Raw genomic sequence first — 25947 nt, forward strand, 5'->3', positions numbered from 1 at the left:
ACTCATGTTTGGCTCCACTTGGGCATGTGCAAGATCTACCTAAAATCGCAGGATTTCCCCTACAGCCCAGAGTCGCGAGCTGCCACAGCCAGGGACTGCGCTATCTCTGCTGTGGTGAATGGGCAATGACAACTGCAGCTGTTAAAATTGATAGCTACAGTTGTCACAGAATTTTCATGTTGTACATGGCTTGGGTTATCCGTGTGCACACGGCATTTGCGGTAACTGCTGCCGCTTTACATGTGGGAGAAGCTGTATTGGTGCACATAATCTCTGCATGGTCATTTATCTACTCCTAAGTGCTCTTTATTAGGATCAAGGCAAAAGTGGACAGGTTCACAGGACTACATTAATTACATTCTCATTTTCAAGTAAAAAAATTCTTGATTCTTCCAATGTAGGTTGGCAAAACATGTTTTCCTCTCTTTTGTAGCTTTACTTTTGTTAGGGAGGGATGGCAGCATTCAAAACAAAAAGAATTGATCACATTTTAGTGATCATTTTCCTTACTAAACAGGGGTTGATCATTGTTAACAGCATTTCAATTATATACCTTAGTTTGAGGAAATGCTTTTGGGAGATTTGTGCTGCCAGCGGACACTATCGTCCATCTCTTGCACCATCTCTCTTGTTAGTATTTAACAACATTCACCTCCTAACAAATACGGGTAATCTTACGGTATCCCATAAGCCAGTGGCTCCCAAACTGTGCATTAGGACACTTGCAAGGGTGCCTCGAGTTGGTGGTCCAGAAATTATTCAAATTGGTCAGTATAATAGACTAAACTAGAGCTTGTGGCTTCCCATCATAAATTATGTAGATTAACAGAAGTAAATCCTGTCTCTCACCACATAACTAACCCTAATAAACACAATTTAATCTTTTGTACAGAACTATTGGCCTAGGCGTCTTTGCACAGACGGTTTTTAGAGCGCTATTTGTTGGATGGGGGGGGGGGGTAGAATAAGAAAGGAAAGAGAATAAGTAATACAGAATAATGGATGTGAAAGTAATAAAATAGGTACTTGTTTCCTAGCGCGGCGCCAGCGATAAAAATTTTATCCATCGGGACCCCCCGAAATCGCGTTGATCGCATGCGATGCGATTGACTCGATTTTTACATTGGAATCAATGAAAAATGGTCCCTGAGATCCGATTTTACATTGGCCCCAATGTTAAATGGCCCCCAGACCCCAATTTTTATTTTTTTCCAACTGTTAACGCCACCCCACGATCAACGCCAACCCGAAGCGTGGTGAGCGCAGCGGTACGCGTCCTCTGACCTTTTCATACCCCAACTATCCACGTCGGCGTGGAGTTGATTTTATATAGTGTGGCGAGCACAGCGAGCCACCGAGCCCGAATCGTGGCGAGCGGACGCCCATAACTTCACAGGTATTACGCGTCCCCTTGCGGGGCTCGCTGCACTCGCCACGCTTCGGGCTCGCTGCGCTCGCCACACTATATAAGATCAACTCCACGCCAATGTGATTAGTGGGGGTATGAAAAGGTCGGAGGACGCGTACCGCCACCCCTCGCGGGCTCACTGCGCTCACCACGCTTCGGGTTGCCGTTCATCGTGGGGTGGCGTTAACAATGGGGGGGGGGCGGTCAATTGTCATGTAAAATACCCATAAAGGTGGGTATACACTGAAAAATCTGGTCAATTGGCCCATTTAACATTGTTCCCTATATAAAATCGCATCTGTCAGATCGCATGCCTTAACTTATGGCATGCGATGGACGCAATTTTTTTATTGTCGGGGAAAAGGCTAAAAATAGCCCTAAAATCGCGTTGGTCGCGTCCATCGCATACCTTAACTTAAGGTATGCGATCACCTACGACAGGCGCCATGCTAGGAAACAAGTACCATAACATAAAGTGATAAAATTAAATAAATGAAATTAAACGAAAGCAAAGACAAAAAAATCTTGGCATCTATCTTGGCAGATAAGCTACTCTTGTGTGATTTTATAAGCATTATTTTTTAATTACAGTTATTTCTGTTTTATATATAAATTGTGTACACTTATTGTTGTTTTGTTGGTACTTGTTTCCTAGCACGGCGCCCCCGATTTTTATCGTTTACAATTGCATTGCATGCAATATAGCTGCATGCGATGCGATTTTTAATTGTACAAGCACCCTGATGGGTGCTTACAATGTTAAATGCACCCCCATTGTCAATGCCACCTCCACTATCAATGCCAACCCAAAGCGTGGCGAGCAGGTGCAGCGGTACGTGTCCTCCGACCTTTTCATACCCCCAGTATCCCCGTCGGCGTGGAGTTGATTTATAGATAGTGTGGCGAGCCACCGAGCCCGAAGCAAAGGTCGGAGGACGCGTACCGCCGCTGGGCTCGCCACACTTCGGGTTAGCGTTGATAGTTTAGTTAATAATTTAATGGGAATATCGCATCGCACGCATTGCACACCACTAAGTACGGTATGCGATTTAGGTCTTGAAACGTAGGCAATGGCATTTATGGAATAAACCCATATCTTTTTCATACCTGAATCCGTTGGAGTGCCGCCTGACTTATTGTTGCTGTGGATCGGCGCAATGGGACTGTTGGATATTACCATTTGAGGAAGGCACCACTGGCAATTATTTATTTCAGCAAGGAGTGCCGGATTACAAATACCTGTATGTGTATGTATGTGTATATGCAGATATGCTACGAAGCTTCCTGAAACCAAACATACTAAGACATAGGGGAGAAAGCCATTAGCTACTGGTACCGCACTCCATAGCAGTGCTGATGAAAATTGTCAGTGTTTCTTATACTGTACATTCTGGATTTGTGTTTGTATTGCTTTCATCTTTATTTTACTACTCTAGCAAGAAACTTCCATGAAGTCCAGATATTGGGCTCAGATGAGCTTCATCTTGTGTATCTACATGGGCAAGAGAAAGGTGACCAGGTGCCTGAAGTCATAATCCCTACCCCAGTTACCATGTCATGCAGCCATGAGAGGTATGTGATATGATTACTTCTTTGAAGTCTCGTCTTTTTTTGTCCCTTTTTTTTTTTTTTATAAAACAAATGTACTTCCAGCTCCTTAAATGCTTGGAAACTTGTAGCAGAGAAAGGAAAAAGGTCATTCCATAGTGCTTAGATTATAAAAACACAAATGTAGTGTATGATGGGCCAAAGGCACTGTCTAAATGGTGCTTAACTATGTCTGAAAAGACTTTCTCCATGCGTTACAACTTCCCTTATGCTAGTGATGGTATTTAAAGTGGTCGTCATTCTCATCATATACAGTAGCCAGAAGTGTATATCCACAAGCAACCAAGTCAAAATAGAAACGCAGAAGGCACTTTAGACGATGTATGTGTTTGCCATAGCACTGGCAGTTCTTGTATCTATCCATTGGCTACACATTTGGCCCTAACACTGTGGAGTTTGTATATTCTCTGGGTACTCCGGTTACCTCCCACATTCCCAAAAATATACTGGTAGGCTAATTGGCTCCCAACAAATTAAAACTAGAATGTCTGTACATTTGTGTACATGTGGTAGGGAATATAGATCGTAAGCTCCACTGGGGCAGGGACTGATGTGAATGTTCAAATATTCTCTGTAAAGCGCTGCGGAATATGTGTGCGCTATATAAGAAACTTAAAAATAAAAATAAATGTGGTCTCTATGGCTCTCATAGTATGGGGCACATCTGTTTATTTTGTAACTATTTTATATACATGAAGTCATCAAGCAGATACTATCAGGATCCCAGTGATGTTAGGAGACACGAATTTAGCAGTGTGCAGATCTTTAGCTGGTGGTGGTCTGCTGAAGAAAATACTGATCATAAACTAAACATCTGGAAGATGTTCTACCTTCTGCTGGCCATGCACAGCCATTTACAGTGTTTACCTTGCTTTTTTGACACTATTTACTTTGACAGGACGCATTGTTGGCTATTGTGGTTTGTAGGGAGGCTAGAGGTAACAAACTTGTATGCTGGTTGCTTTTGTTTATTGAATGGGAACCACTTGCATCCAGATTGATGTTCAACTCATCGTCTCTTTGTCACAGAATACTGCTTTATGTAGCTGTGTAATAAACAATTCCACTTTGCAGGAAACTAATAAACTTGCTGTAGCAATCTGTCTCTGGAGACCTCTGTGCCACATTACACAACACTGCCGATGATTTAACAGCAAATAACAAAAACTGTCTGCAGTCTGCCAGAAAAATGCAGCTTCTGCCCTGCCATTCTGTTATATATATATATATTGCTAATGACAACCAAAATGTTCTTGTGTGCAATAATGTAATAAGTCACTTCTAAGCATTTCTCCTCTGAGGCTCATGTTGCATTCTTCCATAATGTGGCACACATTTTATATTAGCTATAAAAGAGAAGAGCTTGTGTTAGTTTTCCAGGTATAACTTATGCTGCTTACTGTATTAGATATTGCATCATTCGATTTTGACCACATCTGTTCGATAAATCGAATGATTGTATGCACATTTTGTGTACCATGCGACGCGATGCGCGGGCTCGCCAGTCGAATCTCAGGTCTTATGGTCTTATGTTCTGCATATACTATTTATCGAATTGTATGTGCTGTCGAATGCTGTTTTGTGCGCATTTGATTTTTCTAACTGCGACGTTCGATTGCTGAACATTTCTGGTCACTTCCTTGCCACTCCTCTTCCTTCTTCCACCCACTGTACACATGACTGGAGAGGAGACTGGATGCAATCTGCTGGGCTCCCAAGAGCAGATAAGGTAGCAGCCTACACCACTGGCCACCAATGATTATTATGCTGTGTAACCACCACCGCCCACCATTGTTCTTCTCTATCCTCCTTAATACCGGCCCACTGCCCAAAGTGCTGCCCCATTGCAAGCTGCTGCCATGCCCTTACCACCATTATGCAGGCCCAGTGCACACCATTATGCTGCACCACTGCACACCATTATGCTGCTGCAACCTACATACTGTACCATTATTTTGCCCGACTGCTGGCTGCCCCACTGCCCACCATTATGCTGCCCCACTGCCCACCATTGTGCTTCACCACTGCACACCATTATGCTGCTGCACCCTGCATATCATTATTTTACCCCACTACAAGCTGCTGGCCACGCCCTGTCCACCATTATGCTCACTTTACACCATTATTCAGGCCCAGTGCACACCATTATACTGCCCACCATTAAGTCGCAGCACCCCGTACGTAAGTGTATTATCAAAAACACATTTCACAAAAATCACAGCAGTAACTACAAAACAAACTTTATTTAACAAGAATAATGCCACTATAAAATTAACTTTATTTAACAACAATAATGCAACTTTTCCCATGTTTATTAATTGTCTTTTTTTTTTCTTTTTCTTTTTGTCAAATGCGATTTTTGGTACTTGTTTAGTTTCACGGCGGCAGCATAGCCATGCGTCTGAGTCCCCTTACGGGGCTCGCTTCGCTCGCCCACGCTGTGAGCTCGGTGGCTCGCCCCGCTATCTAAAATCAACTCCATGCAAACGTGGATAGTGGGGGTATGAACTATCCACATTGGCATGGAGTTAAGTTAGTTTATTTTAGATAGTTTGCCAAGCGCACAACCCGGAAGCAGCCGGCGGCCATGCTGCCGCCGTGAAACTAAACAAGCACCCGATTTTTTTTTTTTATACGGTTGTATCAGCTTGTACTGGGAGGAGAAGTGTCTGTGGCTGACGTCTTCCCCGGACTATAGGAACATGCAGAAATGGGAGGCTGCCTATAACCACCTGTTGGAGTACTACAAGCTAACCTACTTTGCTGCTTGGTTACCTGGGTGCGAAAGAAAAATGCCAAAATACAGGCAGTCCTCGTAATAGAGAACTGCAAGATCGAGGCATCCAAGAGGTCGGGTGCCGGTACAGACAAGGTCTACGTACCACAGCTGTGGTATTTCAAGGAACGAAACTTCCTCTTGGAGAAGCGGTCACCAAAGGAGTCCTTAGTCCTGATGACAGAGTCCGAGGAGGGAAGTCAGGATTTGGAGGAGGACAATGCGGTAATTTAAAAAAAAATTATTTTTTTTTATAAATGATTTTTTTTCTGATGGTTTCCTCCTACCATGCTCCCTCCCCATTGAAAAATGCATTGTAGCTTTCCCGGACCAGTTTGGCCCTTGCAGTGCCGCGTAAGGTTGCTGCAGGCGCTGACAGCAAAGAAATCTGTACTAGCTCCACTGGCTGGTTCGGGTCTTCTGGTCCTGCTGGAGCCAAAGTCATTCTACTGGTGGCCTTGCGTCTTAGCATTTTGTGCAGTATACAGCATGCTGTTACTGCATAGTTAATTTTGTCCAGCCTCATGCTGATGAGTCGGTGGAAGATCATGAACAGATTGCTGAGAATGCCAAATGCATTCTCAACAACTTGACGGCCCTAGAATGGCAGTAATTGAGTATGCTTCTATCGTGATTGAGGACTCTTCGTCGGTAGGGCTTCATTATGTGTTTGTACAGTGCGAAGGCCTCTTCTGCCACAAACACAAATCCCAGGTCATTCTTTGTTTGCTCAACAGGCAGCAGATGAATGGAATTGGTGGTGAGCCTGGTAGGGCTTCATTATGTGTTTGTACAGTGCGAAGGCCTCTTCTGCCACAAACACATATCCCAGGTCATTCTTTGTTTGCTCAACAGGCAGCAGATGAATGGAATTGGTGGTGAGCCTATCGTAAAATAGGGTATTCCTTAATGACACACCATCTGAACATTGGCCATTTTTACTAACATCCAGAAAAATAAACTCATAGTTTGTGTTGACCACCACCATGAGAACAACGCTAATGTAGGCTTTATAATTAAAATAGTTTGACCCTCTGTTGGTGGGTTTGGTGATGCGCACATTTTCTGCCTTTGGCACAACCACAGTTTGGGAAATTCCAGCGACTGTCAAATTCCTCTGCTATGGCTTGCCATTCTTCCACACTTGTAGGGAACTGTAAAAAAAGCGAAAATGTTTAAAAAAAGTTATATATATATATATATATATATATATATATATATATATATATATATATATATATATATATATATATATATATATATATATATATATATATATATATATATATATATATATATATATATATATATATATATATATATATATATATATATATATATAATTTTTTTTTTTTTTTTTTTCACTACAGTCACAAGACCTACTACAGACACCTGAAGACCTAGCCGTACCCCTGACCTACAAGACAGTCGAGGAATCAAGATCTCCACCGTGAGAGGATGCCACGGAAAACGAAATTTGTGGAAGACACGCTACTATTGAAGGCACGTTCACAACTGCTCCAGAAACTGGATGAACTTGATGACTTTGCGTCATATGTTGTCAAAACCATGTGTAAACTTTCTGAGCAACAGCAAGTAGAGTGCCACCACCTGGTGTCACAGGTTTTGTTCAAGACACTCACAGGCCAAGTGACACCAGATTGGAATGTTCATGGGCCACAACCTCAAGCACCTGCTCATCATGTCCCTTTTACCTAAAGCTCACCACCTGCCACCTACTCTTCCACTAATACCCATCCTCATCATCAGCCCACCTACCATTCTGGTTATGCACAATCACTGGCCTACACTTACCAACCTCCTCCTCAGACCCCTCCTCAAAATAACCACCCTTCTAGTTACCGTCAGCCCCCACCCCTATCCACCCACGCTTCCACCACTCTGCAGTCTCCTCCTCCATTCCAATCTCCTCGCTGATTCAGCTACCCTTCCCAAGCCAGCCACACATACACCGTCCCCTCCGCAATTTATACCTCATTGATGTCAGATGGGGATAAGCAGGAGGTGGAGGAGACAAGTCTCTTAAATGTAGGGTGATTTTATTAACGTCTATCATACTGCACCAGAAATGTAAAATCCCTATTTAAAGTTACATTATTGTAAAGTTTGTAAAAGTTTCACCATGTTGGCCATCTATTTTCAAAAAGCAATTTTTTTTTCAAGATATCTATTTTTTGGTTCACAAATGTATGCATGCCCTGATTATATTGTAGCAGATGTGCCTTATTCTGCTACTATGGCATTGATTGTCCCTGCTACCAGGGGCATAATGCACACATGCTGCTAGGGACCATTTGATGATATAGGGGACCCCTCTTCCTACACCAAGCTGCATGTGTACATTGCGGCCATGGCTGCGGGGCCACTCAACACCACAGTAGCAGAATGCATATCTGTTGTTATATTTTTTGCTAAAGTTCAGCCATATTGGCCACATATTTATAAGAAAGTGATGTTTTAAAATAAAAACATTTTTTTTTTCTAAACCATGCGGTTTTAAAATAAAATATTTTGTTAAAATGAAAAGCAATGTGTGGTCTAATTTTCTTACCTTACAATACTTGTACTGAAGCACCTTGATAATGGTCTTGCTGGTTTCAGGGATGGTGTCCCAATGCCTGCACAGAGATGCGTGTCTCTAACTTGAGGTCCTCGAAGGACTGCCCAGTAGCCAGGTACCGCAGGGTAGCAACAAGCCTCTTCTGCGTAGAGATAGGAACCTGCCATCTTGATCTCCTGCTTCTTAAGAAGGGGGGCACCAGACCCAGCAACTTCTGGAAAGTGTCATCATTCATGTGCAGGAAGTTGTGGAAATCGTCCAGGTTGTTGTCGTGTATATGAGCCAGGAGGGACATGTAGGACCGATTAGGCCTTTAAAGTAAACAGGCCCTTGTCCAGCAAGACCTCTCTCTCCTCCTTTGCTGGGTCCTCTTCCTGTCTCCCCTCACCTTCAGCACAATGTAGCACATCAGAGCCTGATAGCGAGAAGAATCCATCTCTACACACAGCAGAATAGAAGCACTTTGTAATGCCAGGCAGAACAAAGCAGTGCACAGTAGCTAGCAATGTGGAACAAAACAAACAGGAGTGCAGGGAGTTACAATGCTGCCTATTTATATATCCCCCAGATGACCCAGCCCTCTATTTAAATTTTTCAAGATTTGTTCGATAATCTGGTGTTTTTGTCAGCATTCAATCATGTTATTCCTGGTGTTTTTGTCAGCATTCAATCGCATGATTTTATGCACAACACAAGGCAAAAAATTGTATTTTCGCTGCAATTTATCGAAAGGTGAGCTTCAAGGGAAGTCGAACCCGATATTGCGTTGAATGCAATTGCACAAGTGTATAGGTAGAATTATTTCTAGTGGAGATTTGCAGACATCATCTTGTGGTCTGTAATAAATATGTTGCATTATTATTATTACTTCTTGTGGCGAACTGGCATACTGTTACCAACTGCTATTCCATGTTTGATTATTCTATGATCTGTGATATTCTTTAGTACTTAATAAGTGCACTTATTATCGTGGTAACATGCAATGCGACACTCACATTCACTGTAGAAGTGCTTTTAAGATTATTTTAAGTATATTTAGGCCTGGCTGAGCGGTAGGGTATTCCATAACGTCATTGTTTATTAGGTGATGAGGAGCAGTGCTATGAAAAATAAAAGCACCACATGTGATATGGCAAATGCAATAATGCTATCCGGATAATCTTCCGGCAGTTGCCTATATCAGAGGGATCTCCAGTCACTCTGCATCCATGGCACCACCTCCAGTAAGCCCCAATCACTGCTGGACACAGAGATTGGGACATGAAAAGTATATAGATATAACCCTGGTGCTTAAGTGTTTGAAGAATGTATGTGCATGGTTTTTGAAGATAAAAAAACACTTAATCATTCATATATTAATAATAAAAAATAAATCCGGAATATTAAAGATAAATCAGCAGTAATAAAATTCAATGCAAAAATGCAGTGTATATATAATATGCATAAAAAAGCAATACAAATTCTCAATGCATATAGAAAAATAACAGAACAGACGGGTAATAAACTACACTGTTTGATAATATGCAATGGGTGCAGAGAGGTTGTGTCACGCATATAGGTTTGCCAGCCTGTAGAGATGGAGCACAAAATACAGTTCCTGCATGCACTTGGGTGCTAGCACTGAGCGCTATGTTAGGTATCTTTTTGTTATCCTGTTCAGGTGCAGGCGTAATATTGTGGTGTGTACAGCTTCTCTTAAGGGCCCCACACACAGGGCGATATGAAGCCATCTGAGCAATTTTACATATTTTAAATTAATCGCTCCGAAAAATGTCAGAGAATTTCTGTGTGTGTAGCACACACAGCAATTCATAAGCGCGTCAGAGCACTCAGAGGTGGGTGTTCTACAAGCATCTGCTCACTTCCATTGCAGGTCTCTCTGCACGCCTGCTACTAACGTCAGTCAGTGTAAATCCAGTCCTTTACTTCCGTTTGATACCTGCTAAATTGAGCATTTATGGGATGCAGTAGAGAAATATGTTTGCAACAAAAGTCCTGCACTTACAAATATCAGGAAGCTATCCACACAGCGTGGGCCAACATTTCTCCACGTGTCTTCTGTTCACATGTAGCATTGATACCATGCCAAATTAGAGGAGGTCCTGATTGCTACTAGGCTCATATTACATGATTTGCAATTCAATGTATAATTAATATGATTTGAAAGTGCAGACTGTCCGATTTTTATTGAGGGTATTCACATCACATCTTAGGAATTACAGATGTTTTAATATTTAGCCCAGTCTTTCAAAGAAACAAAAATAAATTGGTCAATTGACTCAAAAGTTGTTATAAGGCAGAGAAGAGGACTAGTCTGCAAGATCTGAGTCAATCTCCTGAACTCAACCTGATCAAGAATATATTTCACTTTCTGAAGACAAAGCTAAAGGCAAGCAGCAACTGAAGACCTACAGTATGTAGTAAAGGGCTGGTAAAGCATGTTAAAGGTGGAAACCAAATATGTGGTGATAGTTATGGCTTCCAGACTTCAGGAAAGCATTACCTAAAACAGATTCTCAACAAAATATTAACGATAAACATTTTATTTATGATTATGCCAATTTGTCCAATTATTTATTTATTTATTAGCAGTTTCTTATATAGCGCATACATATTCCGCAGCGCTTTACAGAGTATAGTTGAACATTCAGATCAGTCCCTGCCCCAGTGGAGCTTAAAATCTATATTCCCTACAACATGTACACGAACACAGACCTACTAGGGTATATTTTTGGATTGTGGGAGGAAACCCACGCAAGTACGGGCAGAATATACAAACTCTGCACAGTTGGAGCCATGGTGGGGATCAAACCCATGACCTCAGCGCTGTGAGGCAGTAATGCTAACCATTACACCATCCGTACTGCCCAATTACACTTGAGTCCATGAAAATAGGAGTCTGTGTATAAAAATGGTTGCAATTCCTGAATGTTTCATATGATGTTTTTGCTTAACTCCTTGAATTATCTGAAAGTCTGCCCCTCTGTTGTATCTCCATTGTTGAATGTCAAATCCATCGGGGTGGCATACAGAGCCCAAATTAGGAAAATTGAGTCTGTTTCCAAATGTATATGGATCTAACTGTGTATATTTCTGGTAAGCTTCACTATTAAGAGCATTCTCTATGCTGCAGAAATAGCATCCAAATAACCATTAAACTCATTGTGGAGACGTGTACGTGTTTATGATTATGCCTATTTTTCCTAAAATGAAATCTATTACATAATGCAGGTCATATCTCTCCTGGAAAAATACAACATTTAAAGTCAATTAGACATAGAAATAAAAAGTTTCTCTTGGCAAATACAACTCAGCACAAAGTGTTCCAGTCAGGTTGGTGCTAATTACATTTGATCATAACACAATTATTTATTTAAGAAAGATTTGCATTATTTTGGGTCCTCCATGATTTATATCTGAGCTCTGGAGAACATCCTGTATTCGATTATTCATGGATGTGATGTGACTATGGCAGCTTACTTCTGATAAACCTCTGTGGTATATTATATAGATCATATTTGTGGTTTTATCTGCAATTCTGTATTCACCTACTAATAGATTTGAGACTGGATTGATATATACATTTAATATACCAGTTGTCTATAATTGAAATGTAGATACTGTTATTGCTAAACGTCCTTTTTATTTTGCTTGTGAACGTAAAAACGTAATGTCAGATTGAAGACTCTCAATCTTTTTTGTTGCCAAATGCAGGATTGCCAGCAGCACAAGTACTTGATTGTTCTGTTCCCTAGCTGGGGAGCAGCTTCCCTTCCCTTCTTACAGTGGCTTGTACAAATGCCTTACGGTGTGTAAGCTACTGTGTCCGTTGTCTGTCTTGGAATATTTAAGGGTTTTTGGAGGAACACGGCTGTACTGGAGGCTCTGGTGTTTCCTTGTATAGGGCAATAGAGACATTACTGTTCCCGTGGTGGTCTTTTATTCATACTGTATATATTGTTAAGTTCCATTACAAGCAATGACAGGAAGTAGACTCTGATTTCATTCCACCATCACACGTTTTAAAGACCTCCTTTGTTTGCTTAAAAGTGTAAGAGAGAGAGTCCTGTTACTGTGTTCAGACTTTTCTGGAGCGCAGGACTTTTAAAATGAAATGTTTCAGCAGTAAATGTGATGTGTTTAGTGATGGACGGAGTAGGTAAAATATTTTTATACCAGCCATTTTATTTTAGATTTGACAATAAAAATAACATATGCTGCAAACAGCTATTGCATACTAAAATAACAAATACAGCAATCTCCAGTATGTAAAATAATAAATGTTTATCAACAAATATTTAATAACTTTTTGGGTGACATTCTATAGGTTCCGATTTTTAGGCATGTCTAAAATTCGCACCAAATCGCATTTTTTGGCTGTTTTTCGCATATTTAATGAGATGCGAATTTCGGAGAAAAAAGTGCGATTAGGTGCGATAATGTGCGAATTTTAGGCATGAAAATGTGCGAATTTTAGGCATGAAAATGTGCGAATTTAAGGAAATGTGCGATTTTTTTTGTTCTTAAATAAAAAAATAAATAGCGTGGGGTCCCCCCTCCTGAGCATAACCAGCCCCGGGCTCATTGAGCCGGGGCTGGTTCCAAAAATACGGGGGACAAAAAATCTGGGGGTCCCCCGTATTTTGAAACCAGCACCGGGCTCCAACAGCCCTCGGTGTCATGCCACAGCCGGGGGATACTTTTTATATAAGGTCCCTAGGCCGAAACATGAGCACCGTGGCTGGTCAGCCTTGGACAGGGTACCTGGAGGAGTGGGGACCCCCCCATAAAGGGATCCCCAGGCTTCACCCGTCCAGGGCTGAAGCCCGGGGCTGTCACCGGCATCCGTGGCCAGTGGACGCCGGCCTGATATGGTTAAATCTTACATACATAGCATTGCTTGACACAGGAGAACTACAAGTGCCAGCAGACCTCCCCCGCATGCTGGGACTTGGAGAACCACAAGTCCCAGCATGCGGGGCATTAATGGGCCCGCTGGGACTTGTAGTCCACCTGTAAAAAGAATGTTAAAAGAAAACACACACACAGAGAAGTAAAACTTTATTCCATACACATCCACACACCTCACTTTTACACCAATATACTCACCGCTCCAGGATCCAGCGCTGTCCTCTTCACAGCCGGCTCCCCCCGCACTGACAGCGGGGAGAACCGACTATCTCCGATGCCGCTAACAGCTTCTGTTGCGCTGTCCCAGCGCTACAGAGGCTGAGAGCGTGAATGGCCGATGCGTCTCCATGATGCATAGCTCAGCCCTGATTGACGGGTGCGATGCGATGCGATGCCCGCGATGGCCGCGATTTCCCATAGGGACCAATGTTAAAAGTGAGATTGGACGCGATTTTAGTGTTCAATGCCTCAATGCCCGCGATTTTTCCATAGGAAACAATGTTAAATGGGCCACAGAGCCCTAATAGTCCCCCTGAAGTCTGAAATGGCCCCCACAATTTTTAACGGCACCCCACGATCAACGTCAACCCGAAGCGTGGCGAGCGCAGCGAGCCCGCGAGGGGTGGCGGTACGCGTCCTCCGACCTTTTCATACCCCCACTATCCACGTCGGCGTGGAGTTGAGAATAGAATAGTGTGGCGAGCGCAGCGAGCCACCGAGCCCGAAGCGTGGCGAGCGGACGCGGATACCTTCACAGGTAAAAGCGTCCCCTCGCGGGCTTCACAGGTGTCCGCGTCGCCACGGACACCTGTGAAGCCCGCGAGGGGACGTGTATAACTGTGAAGGTATCGCTGCGCTCGCCACACTATTCTATTCTCAACTCACGCCGACGTGGATAGTGGGGGTATGAAAAGGTCGGAGGACGCGTACCGCCGCCGCTCGCCACGCTTCGGGTTCACGTTGATCGTGGGGTGGCGTTAAAAATTTTGGGGGCCATTTAAGACTTCAGGGGGGCTATTAGGGCTCTGTGGCCCATTTAACATTGTTTCCTATGTAAAAATTGCGGGCATTGAGGCATTTAACATTTAAAATCGCGTCCAATCTGACTTTTAACATTGATCCCTATGGGAAAATCGCGGGCATCGCGTCGCACCCGTTTTTTATGTACCCGCGATTTTTTACCCCCGACGCCCGCGATGCTAATCGCGGGCGCCGTTCTAGGTAAAGAGTATCAAACACTTAATAAAGTGGGACACAAGACACACATATAAATGTTCTTCTGTCAGTTGCACAACTTAATCCAGAGAGAATAATAACAATCTCATGGATAATTGGATTGCAATTAGCTGGATTTCTGTAGCATCTTGAATTCTCTGTTTAGAATAAATTTATAGAAAAAAGGTCTCTCCACTCAATTTGGTATTCCTGGAAGTTGATTTTATATTTTAACAATCAGATAACAGTAATTATTACTGAACACACTCTCAAACAATTCGGTAGCACTCCAATCTTCTGCACATATGTGACAGGCTTAGAGACTCCGCAGCAACATCTCTCAATGGGGTCTAGATTAAGTTGTGCTACTTTATTAAGTGTTATTATTAGGCTCAAGCCTTTTACTGTTTTATTGTGGTACCAATTATGCCCCTTTCAGACCGCACTTAAAAACCGGTATTTTGCCGATTTTTAACCGTTTTTAAACGGTAATCTGTGCGGTCTGAAAGGTGCAGAACCACTTTACCGTTTTACAAAAGCCGTTTTTGTAAAACGGTTAAAATGGAGGGTCCTACCCGTTTCAGACCTGGTATTTTGGCATCAAATCGGGTCTGAAACGGTATTTAGGACCCAGCCTAGTAGAAAAGAGGGTGTGTGACAGTTCCTTATATTGGCCCTTGATATACTTGTACATGTTGAGCATGTCCCCCCTTAAACGTCTCTTTTCTAAAGTAAATAGTCCCAAATTGCTTAATCTCTCCCCGTAGCTTAAATTCTCCATTCCCCTAATAAGCTTTGTTGCTCGCCTTTGGACTTTTTCTAATTCTATGATGTCCTTTTTATAGTGTGGGGCCCAGAACTATACTCCGTACTTGATTTGCCCAGGTCCTTTTAATGCTGTTAAAACAACCCTGATTTTGGTAAAAGCATCTTAACTGGTGTTAGGATTCCAGCATTTCAACTGCCAGTATTCCGTTATCGGCATCTTAACCATATCCCAAATATAGATACAGTAGGTATTGGTTAGGTGGGTGCACAGATATAATAAGCTAAGGGGCAGATTTATTAAGCTTGGAGAAGAGATAAATTGGAGATAAAGTGGAGAAAAGGTAAAAGGAGATAAAGCACCAGCCAATCAACTCCCAACTGTCTTTTTCAAACACAGCTGATTGGCTGGTGCTTTACCTCCTTTTACCTTTTCTCTGCTTTATCTCCAGTTTATCTCTTCTCCAAGCTTAATAAATCTGCCCCTAAGTGAGCAGCTTCTACTTTTCTGTTAAGTCTCCATCTATCTGTGAAAAGTAACGTTGTCTTGTGGAATCCTCTTGTTCAGTCTGGGAATTGTGAAATCTCAGTCTCAGGAATCTCTTCTGCTCTCCCCACTGAGTGTTCTCAGCCCTAATGGTTCAGTCAATAACCAATGCATTGCCTCATTAGGGATTTTCTGGACTGTAGTTGTTAATCACAAGGAATATTTAACCCCCAATTTTTAGAGAATCAAAGCATTCTATCACAGGATGCAGAAACAGCTACATCTCTTATGTTCTAAACCAGTGGTTCCCAACCTGTGGTATGGTACGCGTCCACCTGCTCGGGGGTACGCGGCGGCCCGGCCAGTAATGGCGGCCACGGCAATCAGATGGATGCTGGAGGGAGGAGAGTGCATTGCACATCTCTCCTACCCCTCAGTGTGCTTCCCTGTGACTGGCCGCCCGTCCGCCAATCAATCAGAGCTTGCGGGCCGGCAGCCAATCAGGAGTCGGCCCGTGAACTTTGATTGGCGGGCAGCCCAGTCACAGTGAAGGGAAGGAGAGAAGCAGCGGCGGCAGCTACACGGCAGGGGGACACTGGACTGTCCTCTCCCCAGCAGCAGCGTCAATGGTGAGTGTGCTGCTGCTTGGAAATACTATGGGGGCATTGCTGGCACTGTGGGGCATTGCTGGCACTGTGGGGCATTCTTGTTGCTGGCACTGTGGGGCATTGCTGGCACTGTGGGGCATACTTGTTGCTGGCACTGTGGGGCATTGCTGGCACTGTGGGGCATACCTGTTGCTGGCACTGTGGGGCATTGCTGGCACTGTGGGGCATTGCTGGCACTGTGGGGCATACTTGTTGCTGGCACTGTGGGGCATACTTGTTGCTGGCACTGTGGGGCATTGCTGGCACTGTGGGGCATACTTGTTGCTGGCACTGTGGGGCATACTTGTTGCTGGCACTGTGGGGCATACTTGTTGCTGGCACTGTGGGGCATTGCTGGCACTGTGGGGCATACTTGTTGCTGGCACTGTGGGGCGTTGCTGGCACTGTGGGGCGTTGCTGGCACTGTGGGGCGTTGCTGGCACTGTGGGGCATACTTGTTGCTGGCACTGTGGGGCAAACTTGTTACTGGCACTGTGGGGCATACTTGTTGCTGGCACTGTGGGGCATTGCTGGCACTGTGGGGCATACTTGTTGCTGGCACTGGGGCATTGCTGGCACTGTGGGGCATACTTGTTGCTGGCACTGTGGGGCATACTTGTTGCTGGCACCGTGGGGCATACTTGTTGCTGGCACTATGGGGGCATACTTGTTGCTGGCACTGTGGGGCATTGCTGGCACTGTGGGGCATACTTGTTACTGGCACTGTGGGGCATACTTGTTGGCACTGTAGGGCATTGCTGGCACTGGGGCATACTTGTTGCTGGCACTGTGGGGCATTGCTGGCACTGGGGCATACTTGTTGCTGGCACTGTGGGGCATTGCTGGCACTGTGGGGCATACTTGTTGCTGGCACTGGGGCATTGCTGGCACTGTGGGGCATACTTGTTGCTGGCACTGTGTGGCATTGCTGGCACTGTGGGGCATACTTGTTGCTGGCACTGTGGGGCATTGCTGGCACTGTGGGGCATACTTGTTGCTGGCACTGTGGGGCATTGCTGGCACTGTGGGGCATACTTGTTGCTGGCACTGTGGGGCATTGCTGGCACTGTGGGGCATACTTGTTACTGGCACTGTGGGGCATTGCTGGCAGTGTGGGGCATTGCTGGCACTGTGGGGCATACTTGTTGCTAGCACTGTGGGGAAGTCTTTCAGAGACGAAACATGTCGGGCAACTTCTGAACTCACTGCTCTCCACACTAAAAGCTAAGCGATTCTATTCACTTCTTTTACCTTGATCGTACTGTGTATCTTATCTATAAAGTATCTTTTTTCTTATATCGGTTTATATACGTTTTTACTAGGTCCTGGTAACTCCTTTTTTTTACTCCTCTTTTTATATTTAAATTCTCCATATTTTTTTACACCATTGAGATACCCCTACCCCCATTGTTATTGATTGTATCATTGCACTGTAAAATAAACTTAATATTTTTAACACTCAGCCCATTTTATATATATGTATTAACTGAAGTCGCCGAGTTCTTAAATATTTTTCACATTTACCCCGTACCAATAGAGACAGCACACCACTGCCTCTTTTAGGACCTGAGCAGACACCCATTGCTGGCACTGTGGGGCATACTTGTTGCTGGCACTGTGGGGCAAACTTGTTACTGGCACTGTGGGGCAAACTTGTTACTGGCACTGTGGGGCATACTTGTTGCTGGCACTGTGGGGCATTGCTGGCACTGTGGGGCATACTTGTTGCTGGCACTGGGGCATTGCTGGCACTGTGGGGCATACTTGTTGCTGGCACTGTGGGGCATACTTGTTGCTGCCACCGTGGGGCATACTTGTTGCTGGCACTATGGGGGCATACTTGTTGCTGGCACTGTGGGGCATTGCTGGCACTGTGGGGCATACTTGTTACTGGCACTGTGGGGCATACTTGTTGGCACTGTAGGGCATTGCTGGCACTGGGGCATACTTGTTGCTGGCACTGTGGGGCATTGCTGGCACTGGGGCATACTTGTTGCTGGCACTGTGGGGCATTGCTGGCACTGTGGGGCATACTTGTTGCTGGCACTGTGGGGCATTGCTGGCACTGTGGGGCATACTTGTTGCTGGCACTGTGTGGCATTGCTGGCACTGTGGGGCATTGCTGGCACTGTGGGGCATACTTGTTGCTGGCACTGTGGGGCATTGCTGGCACTGTGGGGCATTGCTGGCACTGTGGGGCATTCTTGTTGCTGGCACTGTGGGGCATTGCTGGCACTGTGGGGCATACTTGTTGCTGGCACTGTGGGGCATTACTGGCACTGTGGGGCATACTTGTTGCTGGCACTGTGGGGCATTGCTGGCACTGTGGTGCATACTTTTTACTGGTACTTTGGGGCATTGCTGGCACTGGGGCATACTTGTTGCTGGCACTGTGGGGCATTGCTGGCACTGTGGGGCATACTTGTTGCTGGCACTGTGGGGCATTGCTGGCACTGTGGGGCATACCTGTTGCTGGCAATGTGGGGCATTGCTGGCACTGTGGGGCATTGCTGGCACTGTGGGGCATACTTGTTGCTGGCACTGTGGGGCATACTTGTTGCTGGCACTGTGGGGCATTGCTGGCACTGTGGGGCATACTTGTTGCTGGCACTGTGGGGCATACTTGTTGCTGGCACTGTGGGGCATACTTGTTGCTGGCACTGTGGGGCATACTTGTTACTGGCACTGTGGGGCATTGCTGGCAGTGTGGGGCATTGCTGGCACTGTGGGGCATACTTGTTGCTAGCACTGTGGGGAAGTCTTTCAGAGACGAAACATGTCGGGCAACTTCTGAACTCACTGCTCTCCACACTAAAAGCTAAGCGATTCTATTCACTTCTTTTACCTTGATCGTACTGTGTATCTTATCTATAAAGTATCTTTTTTCTTATATCGGTTTATATACGTTTTTACTAGGTCCTGGTAACTCCTTTTTTTTACTCCTCTTTTTATATTTAAATTCTCCATATTTTTTTACACCATTGAGATACCCCTACCCCCATTGTTATTGATTGTATCATTGCACTGTAAAATAAACTTATTATTTTTAACACTCAGCCCATTTTATATATATGTATTAACTGAAGTCGCCGAGTTCTTAAATATTTTTCACATTTACCCCGTACCAATAGAGACAGCACACCACTGCCTCTTTTAGGACCTGAGCAGACACCCATTGCTGGCACTGTGGGGCATACTTGTTGCTGGCACTGTGGGGCAAACTTGTTACTGGCACTGTGGGGCAAACTTGTTACTGGCACTGTGGGGCATACTTGTTGCTGGCACTGTGGGGCATTGCTGGCACTGTGGGGCATACTTGTTGCTGGCACTGGGGCATTGCTGGCACTGTGGGGCATACTTGTTGCTGGCACTGTGGGGCATACTTGTTGCTGCCACCGTGGGGCATACTTGTTGCTGGCACTATGGGGGCATACTTGTTGCTGGCACTGTGGGGCATTGCTGGCACTGTGGGGCATACTTGTTACTGGCACTGTGGGGCATACTTGTTGGCACTGTAGGGCATTGCTGGCACTGGGGCATACTTGTTGCTGGCACTGTGGGGCATTGCTGGCACTGGGGCATACTTGTTGCTGGCACTGTGGGGCATTGCTGGCACTGTGGGGCATACTTGTTGCTGGCACTGTGGGGCATTGCTGGCACTGTGGGGCATACTTGTTGCTGGCACTGTGTGGCATTGCTGGCACTGTGGGGCATTGCTGGCACTGTGGGGCATACTTGTTGCTGGCACTGTGGGGCATTGCTGGCACTGTGGGGCATACTTGTTGCTGGCACTGTGGGGCATTGCTGGCACTGTGGGGCATACTTGTTGCTGGCACTGTGGGGCATTGCTGGCACTGTGGGGCATACTTGTTACTGGCACTGTGGGGCATTGCTGGCAGTGTGGGGCATTGCTGGCACTGTGGGGCATACTTGTTGCTAGCACTGTGGGGAAGTCTTTCAGAGACGAAACATGTCGGGCAACTTCTGAACTCACTGCTCTCCACACTAAAAGCTAAGCGATTCTATTCACTTCTTTTACCTTGATCGTACTGTGTATCTTATCTATAAAGTATCTTTTTTCTTATATCGGTTTATATACGTTTTTACTAGGTCCTGGTAACTCCTTTTTTTTACTCCTCTTTTTATATTTAAATTCTCCATATTTTTTTACACCATTGAGATACCCCTACCCCTACCCCCATTGTTATTGATTGTATCATTGCACTGTAAAATAAACTTATTATTTTTAACACTCAGCCCATTTTATATATATGTATTAACTGAAGTCGCCGAGTTCTTAAATATTTTTCACATTTACCCCGTACCAATAGAGACAGCACACCACTGCCTCTTTTAGGACCTGAGCAGACACCCCTTAATACTAGTAGGGGGAACAGTTTTTTGATTAGGCACCCAGCTCCGCTCTCACCTGTTGTAATACTTGGCGCTGACTTTCCCTTCTCTCTTGTACACATATATATATATATATATATATATATATATATATATATATATATATATATATATATCATATATTTAGCCAGATCTGTCATCCCCTGGGTGTATAATGCTGGGTGGGGTTACAAGAGTGATTGACAGCGTTATACACACATAGTTTCTGCCTTAGGACACCCACCCCCCCGCCCAGAGTTATACACAAACCCGCCCCCCTAGGAATAGACAAGTGTTATACACACCACCACCCCCTTTGAAAACACCGCCCCCCGCCCACAGCCAGGGCTACAACACATACCCACCATCCACCATTACACACCACAGCCAACTGGTGTAGGTGAGCAGCGGGGCTGCACGCACCCCATAAACACACACCCCCCGCGCGCAAGCGGTTCTGCCTGCACCTCCCCCTGTAAGCAGGTCTGACTGCACCAAACATCCCCCACAGAGAGGAGGGTCTGCGGTGTAAGAATAAGGCAGCCAATGCACAGAAACAAAAGCACTCACTTAAATCTAATGCTGCCATTACACTAGGGCAATATTGCACACAATCATTCCATTTCGATCGCATCTGTGCGATAAATCGAAGGATTGTATGCACATTGAATGGGTCCCCCAACACGATGCACAGGCCTGCTGGTCACATATCGCATTGATACATATTATGTGTGGCACAAGAGCGATCGCAAGTTTTTGAACCACATGTGATCACTCAAATGCAAGCTGGGGGCGGCAAGAGCGCTTTTGGCGGCGGTGTTTCGGGGAGAGATGGCTGGAGGGAGTGCTGGCGGCGATGGAGCGAAGAGCTTTGAAGAAATGCTAGTGGGGGTGAGTGACAGCAGAAATTGAAAAATACTTTTAAAACACTGGGCGGCCCTCTGGCTGAGAAAGAGCTCTCAGCCAATCAGAGGCCACCTGAATGTGAGGCCTCTGATTGGCTGAGAGCTCTCAGCCAATCAAAAAGCTGTCCGTGTTGAAATTTTGTTAAAATTCTGCCCCCGCTAGCACTCCTACACAGCACCAAGCTCTATCGCAGACACTTTTAGCACAATAAGATGCAATCGGTTGCGATGTTCCATCACATCCGATCGCATTACTCTCTCTGCACATGTTACATTTACCTCAACTGCAAAAAATTGCAGCCATGCAAATAGATCGGAATCGACCCTATGTATGTGTTTTGCCAAATAAAGTAAATCCTACAACACCATTGTACTTTACCACTCAGGTATATGGACATTAAGCTCACTTCTAAAAAAATCAGTCTGTTGTGTTCTTTACATTTGTAAGTTTATGTAAGACAGTTTAGTTTATGTAAGTACATTTATCACCACACAAATGCTTTTCTTTTGTCTTTACATGTATACAGTTTTTGTACTGTGCTGAGTGAGGGTTGGTAGGTCAGAGGTCGGAACTAGCATTGGTTCTAGGGGTCGTCAGGCAAAATCTTGCATAGGGCATCAAATTAGTCAGGGCCAGCTCTGACTGGTTAACTTGTGTAATTATGGTCCATCTTTCCACGTGTGGCCTTTTTGAAGTCAACCTTTATCTCCATTTTGTCTGTTATGTTTCCAGTGGGTATGGACAGAAAATTTTGCAAAAGAAAACTATAGGTACTGCGCCAGTGGCACGGGGCGACAGGGGACCCACACATTCCGGGGCCCTCCGAAATCATAAAAATTTGATTTCAATTCAACTAGTATCGGCAGTTGGCCACCTGGAACATAAATACATAAAAAATGTGAATACACATGTATTAAATATAATAAAAAATGAGCAGTAATCTATACCTGCGCTGATTGTATGGATTAAATATTGAAATAGTAAACGGATCACTTTGTAAAAACGCCCATGAAAAACCTCAAAGATAACTGTTGTGTAATTAATATATCTTGAAGTATATATCAGGTGTGATGTCAGTGTCCTCATAGTTCACAAGTGTTGATGGACCAATACTGGTCTTCATATGGAATCCCTATGGAGGTATCACTTTGTGCATATTTATAGCAAATTGCGCGCAGTGATCCAGACTGGTGCACAGCATCGCCTGGCCTCTCAGCTCCAGCAGCACCGACGTATGTGTTTGCCCGGGACCTACTTTCCAAGTTGACTCACTGGTGTGCAGTGACCATATCTCTCACCACAGATGACTGGACTCCTCTGATTCCAGGAGCCGGCGGGCAGGTGATCTCTGCGGTCTCTCCTATGTATTTTCAGGATGAATGGCTTTAGTTAAACCTAAGGATTTAATGGGCGCTTGTATAGGGAGGGTTGGAGGGGGTATGGTAGAGGTAAGAATAGAAAGAGTGAAAGATGAATATAAATAAAAATAAGTGAAGAAAAAAAAAAAATATATTAATATAAATAAAATAAAAAATAATAAATAAAAAAGAATCAAAGTAAACCGTGCACAATTTGTTTACACTCTTTTGGAAATGTTTTAGGAGGGCAACAGTCCAGCTTTAGTGGTGTTACTAGCTCACCCTAACTGCTAAAATGATTACAGGAGAAGACGGCAGCGTTTTGCCGATCAGCGTCTTCTGTGTATTGCGTCACCCGATTCTCCGGCTTCTGCTCGCAACTTGCGGCGATCAGCTGGGGCAGGTGGCAGCGTTTCCCCTTGTTTTCCTGGTGTCCCTCTTTGGTTACAATGCGTTTCACATCCAACAGGATGCTTTTTCAAGGATGTTTGTTTAAAAACTTTTTTTTTTTTATTTATAGCAACTTTATTGTTAAAACCGGAAGTGGTCACAGCCAGGTGACTTTCGTTTTGGCGGCAACCTCATGGTTATCCAATTGGTTTAAAAGAATAGGAATTTTTCCTTTCAATTTTGCACAAAGTAAAATAAATAAATAAAAATAAATGCAAAATAAGAAATAAAATAATAATATAAAAATAAAATAGAAATAAGATTTTTGGAAAGTATAAATGATAGAGAAAAAGAGAATGAATCGGGAACAAGGGGGGGAGTTAGTGGGAATAGCACAATGTTATTGTTCTTTTTGTTACTATCTATTGACTTGACGTCACATTCCCTAAAATGTCCATACAATCGTTCAATTTATCAAACAGATGTGGTCGAAATTAAATTATTGTATACAATATGTCATATTTGTATAGGGCTACAGAACTTGTTTAATGTTATTGTTGAATATATATTTTGTTTGTTTTGTTTCCAGGATTCAGCAATTTCTGAACCTCCGTCACACAGAAGAAGATGATCTCAGCCTATCAAAGAATTGTCTTTTAGCTATTGTTGACTCAGATTCAACTATTGTTTATTACAAATTGACGGATGGATTTGTGAAACCAGATCCTCCAGATTTTGCAGAGGATGTAGACAATAAACGGTGGAAAAAGAAGAAAATTAGGAATTTACGATAGCCAGAAAATGCAATTGATGTTCATTCTTAACCATTTCTTAAGGATTATTTTTGGTTTTATTTTAAATATGCCATATTGCTTAAAAGAATGAGAGACATTATTTTTTAATTCACATCCTGTGGCGTTTGGATTGAAGAGAACTGGCAAGCTTTGTTATTTAAAAACATTTAAAGCATCAGCAATAGCCGATAATATCGGAGTTTCAAACAGCATGTTTATAGTAACATGCAGGGATTTTTGCTACTGACCCAAGAAACCTTTGGTGTCATGTCAGATGCATGATTCATTCAGAGGTGCTGTGAGACAATGAAGGAAACCCCCCTTTAATACCTCACATTATTTCGCTGGCTGATAGGAATACACCCAGCCTAATAAAGTGTACCTTCCTGGAGCTGGGTACCAAGTTCAGTTTTAATTTCATCAGCTCGGCAATTTTACTTTTTGACACGAATACTTATTGGTGAAATAATGTTGTTGACCAGTCAAATAAAAGTACATTTGTGAATCTTTTTTTTTTCCCACATGAACAGTGATTTTATACTGAAACCAAAATACTTTTACTCTCTTTGTATTTGCAGGCCTGTACTACAGAGCATATTTTACAGTCTACTCGCAGTTATCACTGTACTTAGGTTTTCTCAAAGCCCTGCTTCCTTCCACGTTTTTATTTTGCACATGCAGACAGTTTGCGTTGTGACTTTCCTCCCCCTTCCTTATTTTTGAAACTAGTTTATCTCTTTCTGATGTTATTAGATCTTTTTTACCAGGTTTCTCTTTCCTCCGCCCCCCTATATTCTACCACGGTCTACCTCGCATGATTGGAGGGAAGGTGCCAGATGAAAAGGTAGGCAATGAGTGAGCAGGCATCTTGAGGAAAAGACTGGAGCAGGTGGTGGAAAATAGGAGTCAAAGAAGTAGGTGTAGAGGAGTCCATGGGCTTCAACAGTGATAATCGTAGATAAGGAGCACAAGGTCTTCAGTCCTGATATGGGAAATGGGTGAGAGGGAGTAGTAGCCTGAAGGGATGATATGTTATCCGTAGCTAACAAAATACATTTCTCATAAGTGTGTGGCAATTCAAGTGCATGGAGAACTGGGATGAGATCAGAGTCTTGTGTTTTTTTATTGTTAAACACAACTGTTTCATTGTAGCAATTAACCCTTTGAGTGCCAATAACTCTGTAAGAGATGCACAAAATATCTGCTAAATGCCAACATATCTGTGAGATATTAGCAAAAAATTTGTTTCAACGTTTTGAGAGAAATTACAATTACAAATTCACTTGGAGCTCAAAGGGTTAATATGTCCCAAATTGAGGTTTGCTCTGTATTTCAAAAAAATGTTCGTTTGGATGTGAGATCAGTTTGGAGAATGCTCCACGTTTTAAAGCCAAGTTCCTTTATCAAATAATATCACAGAAGATTAAATTTTATATTCGTGATACAGCGGTCCCTTGCTTTACTGGAGTAAGAATGAACCAATGACAGTGATACAGCAGGCATGCGGATATTAGGAATATGGTAAAAGGAAAGGAGACTGGAAGAAAGAAGTCTCTAAGCACAAGGAACAACTGGAACCAATAATGTCCAAGTACAGTACAAGCCACCTAAGACTTCTTTGCGTGCCAATGTTGCTGTGAGAGTTGAGCAACATATCTGCTAAAAATGCCAGAGTCACTCACAGCAATTGTTTTTTTTTTTTTCTTTTT

The 25947-nt window shown here is 43.7% G+C and overlaps 2 protein-coding genes across 4 annotated transcripts in view; one reads left to right on the plus strand and one right to left on the minus strand.

Annotated features, from left to right (window-relative positions):
• COLGALT2 (collagen beta(1-O)galactosyltransferase 2) overlaps positions 1-8788 on the minus strand; it is a 201986-nt gene extending 193198 nt beyond the window's left edge. Inside the window, exon 1 of the mRNA XM_083156772.1 lies at positions 8365-8788. Within this exon, the coding sequence (XP_083012898.1) occupies positions 8365-8540 (176 nt within the window). The 5' untranslated portion in view covers positions 8541-8788. The remainder of the gene's footprint in view (positions 1-8364) is intronic.
• Positions 1-24743, plus strand: part of TSEN15 (tRNA splicing endonuclease subunit 15) — a 38399-nt gene extending 13656 nt beyond the window's left edge. For all 3 annotated transcript variants that reach the window (XM_083156774.1, XM_083156775.1, XM_083156776.1), the window contains exons 3-4: positions 2845-2980; positions 24034-24743. In XM_083156774.1, the coding sequence (XP_083012900.1) occupies positions 2845-2980; positions 24034-24238 (341 nt within the window). In that variant the 3' untranslated portion in view covers positions 24239-24743. The remainder of the gene's footprint in view (positions 1-2844; positions 2981-24033) is intronic.
• The last annotated feature ends 1204 nt before the right edge of the window (positions 24744-25947 follow it).

This window comes from Crinia signifera, chromosome 8, assembly GCF_055691185.1.
Source record: "Crinia signifera chromosome 8, ASM5569118v1, whole genome shotgun sequence".
Lineage (NCBI taxonomy): Eukaryota > Metazoa > Chordata > Amphibia > Anura > Myobatrachidae > Crinia > Crinia signifera.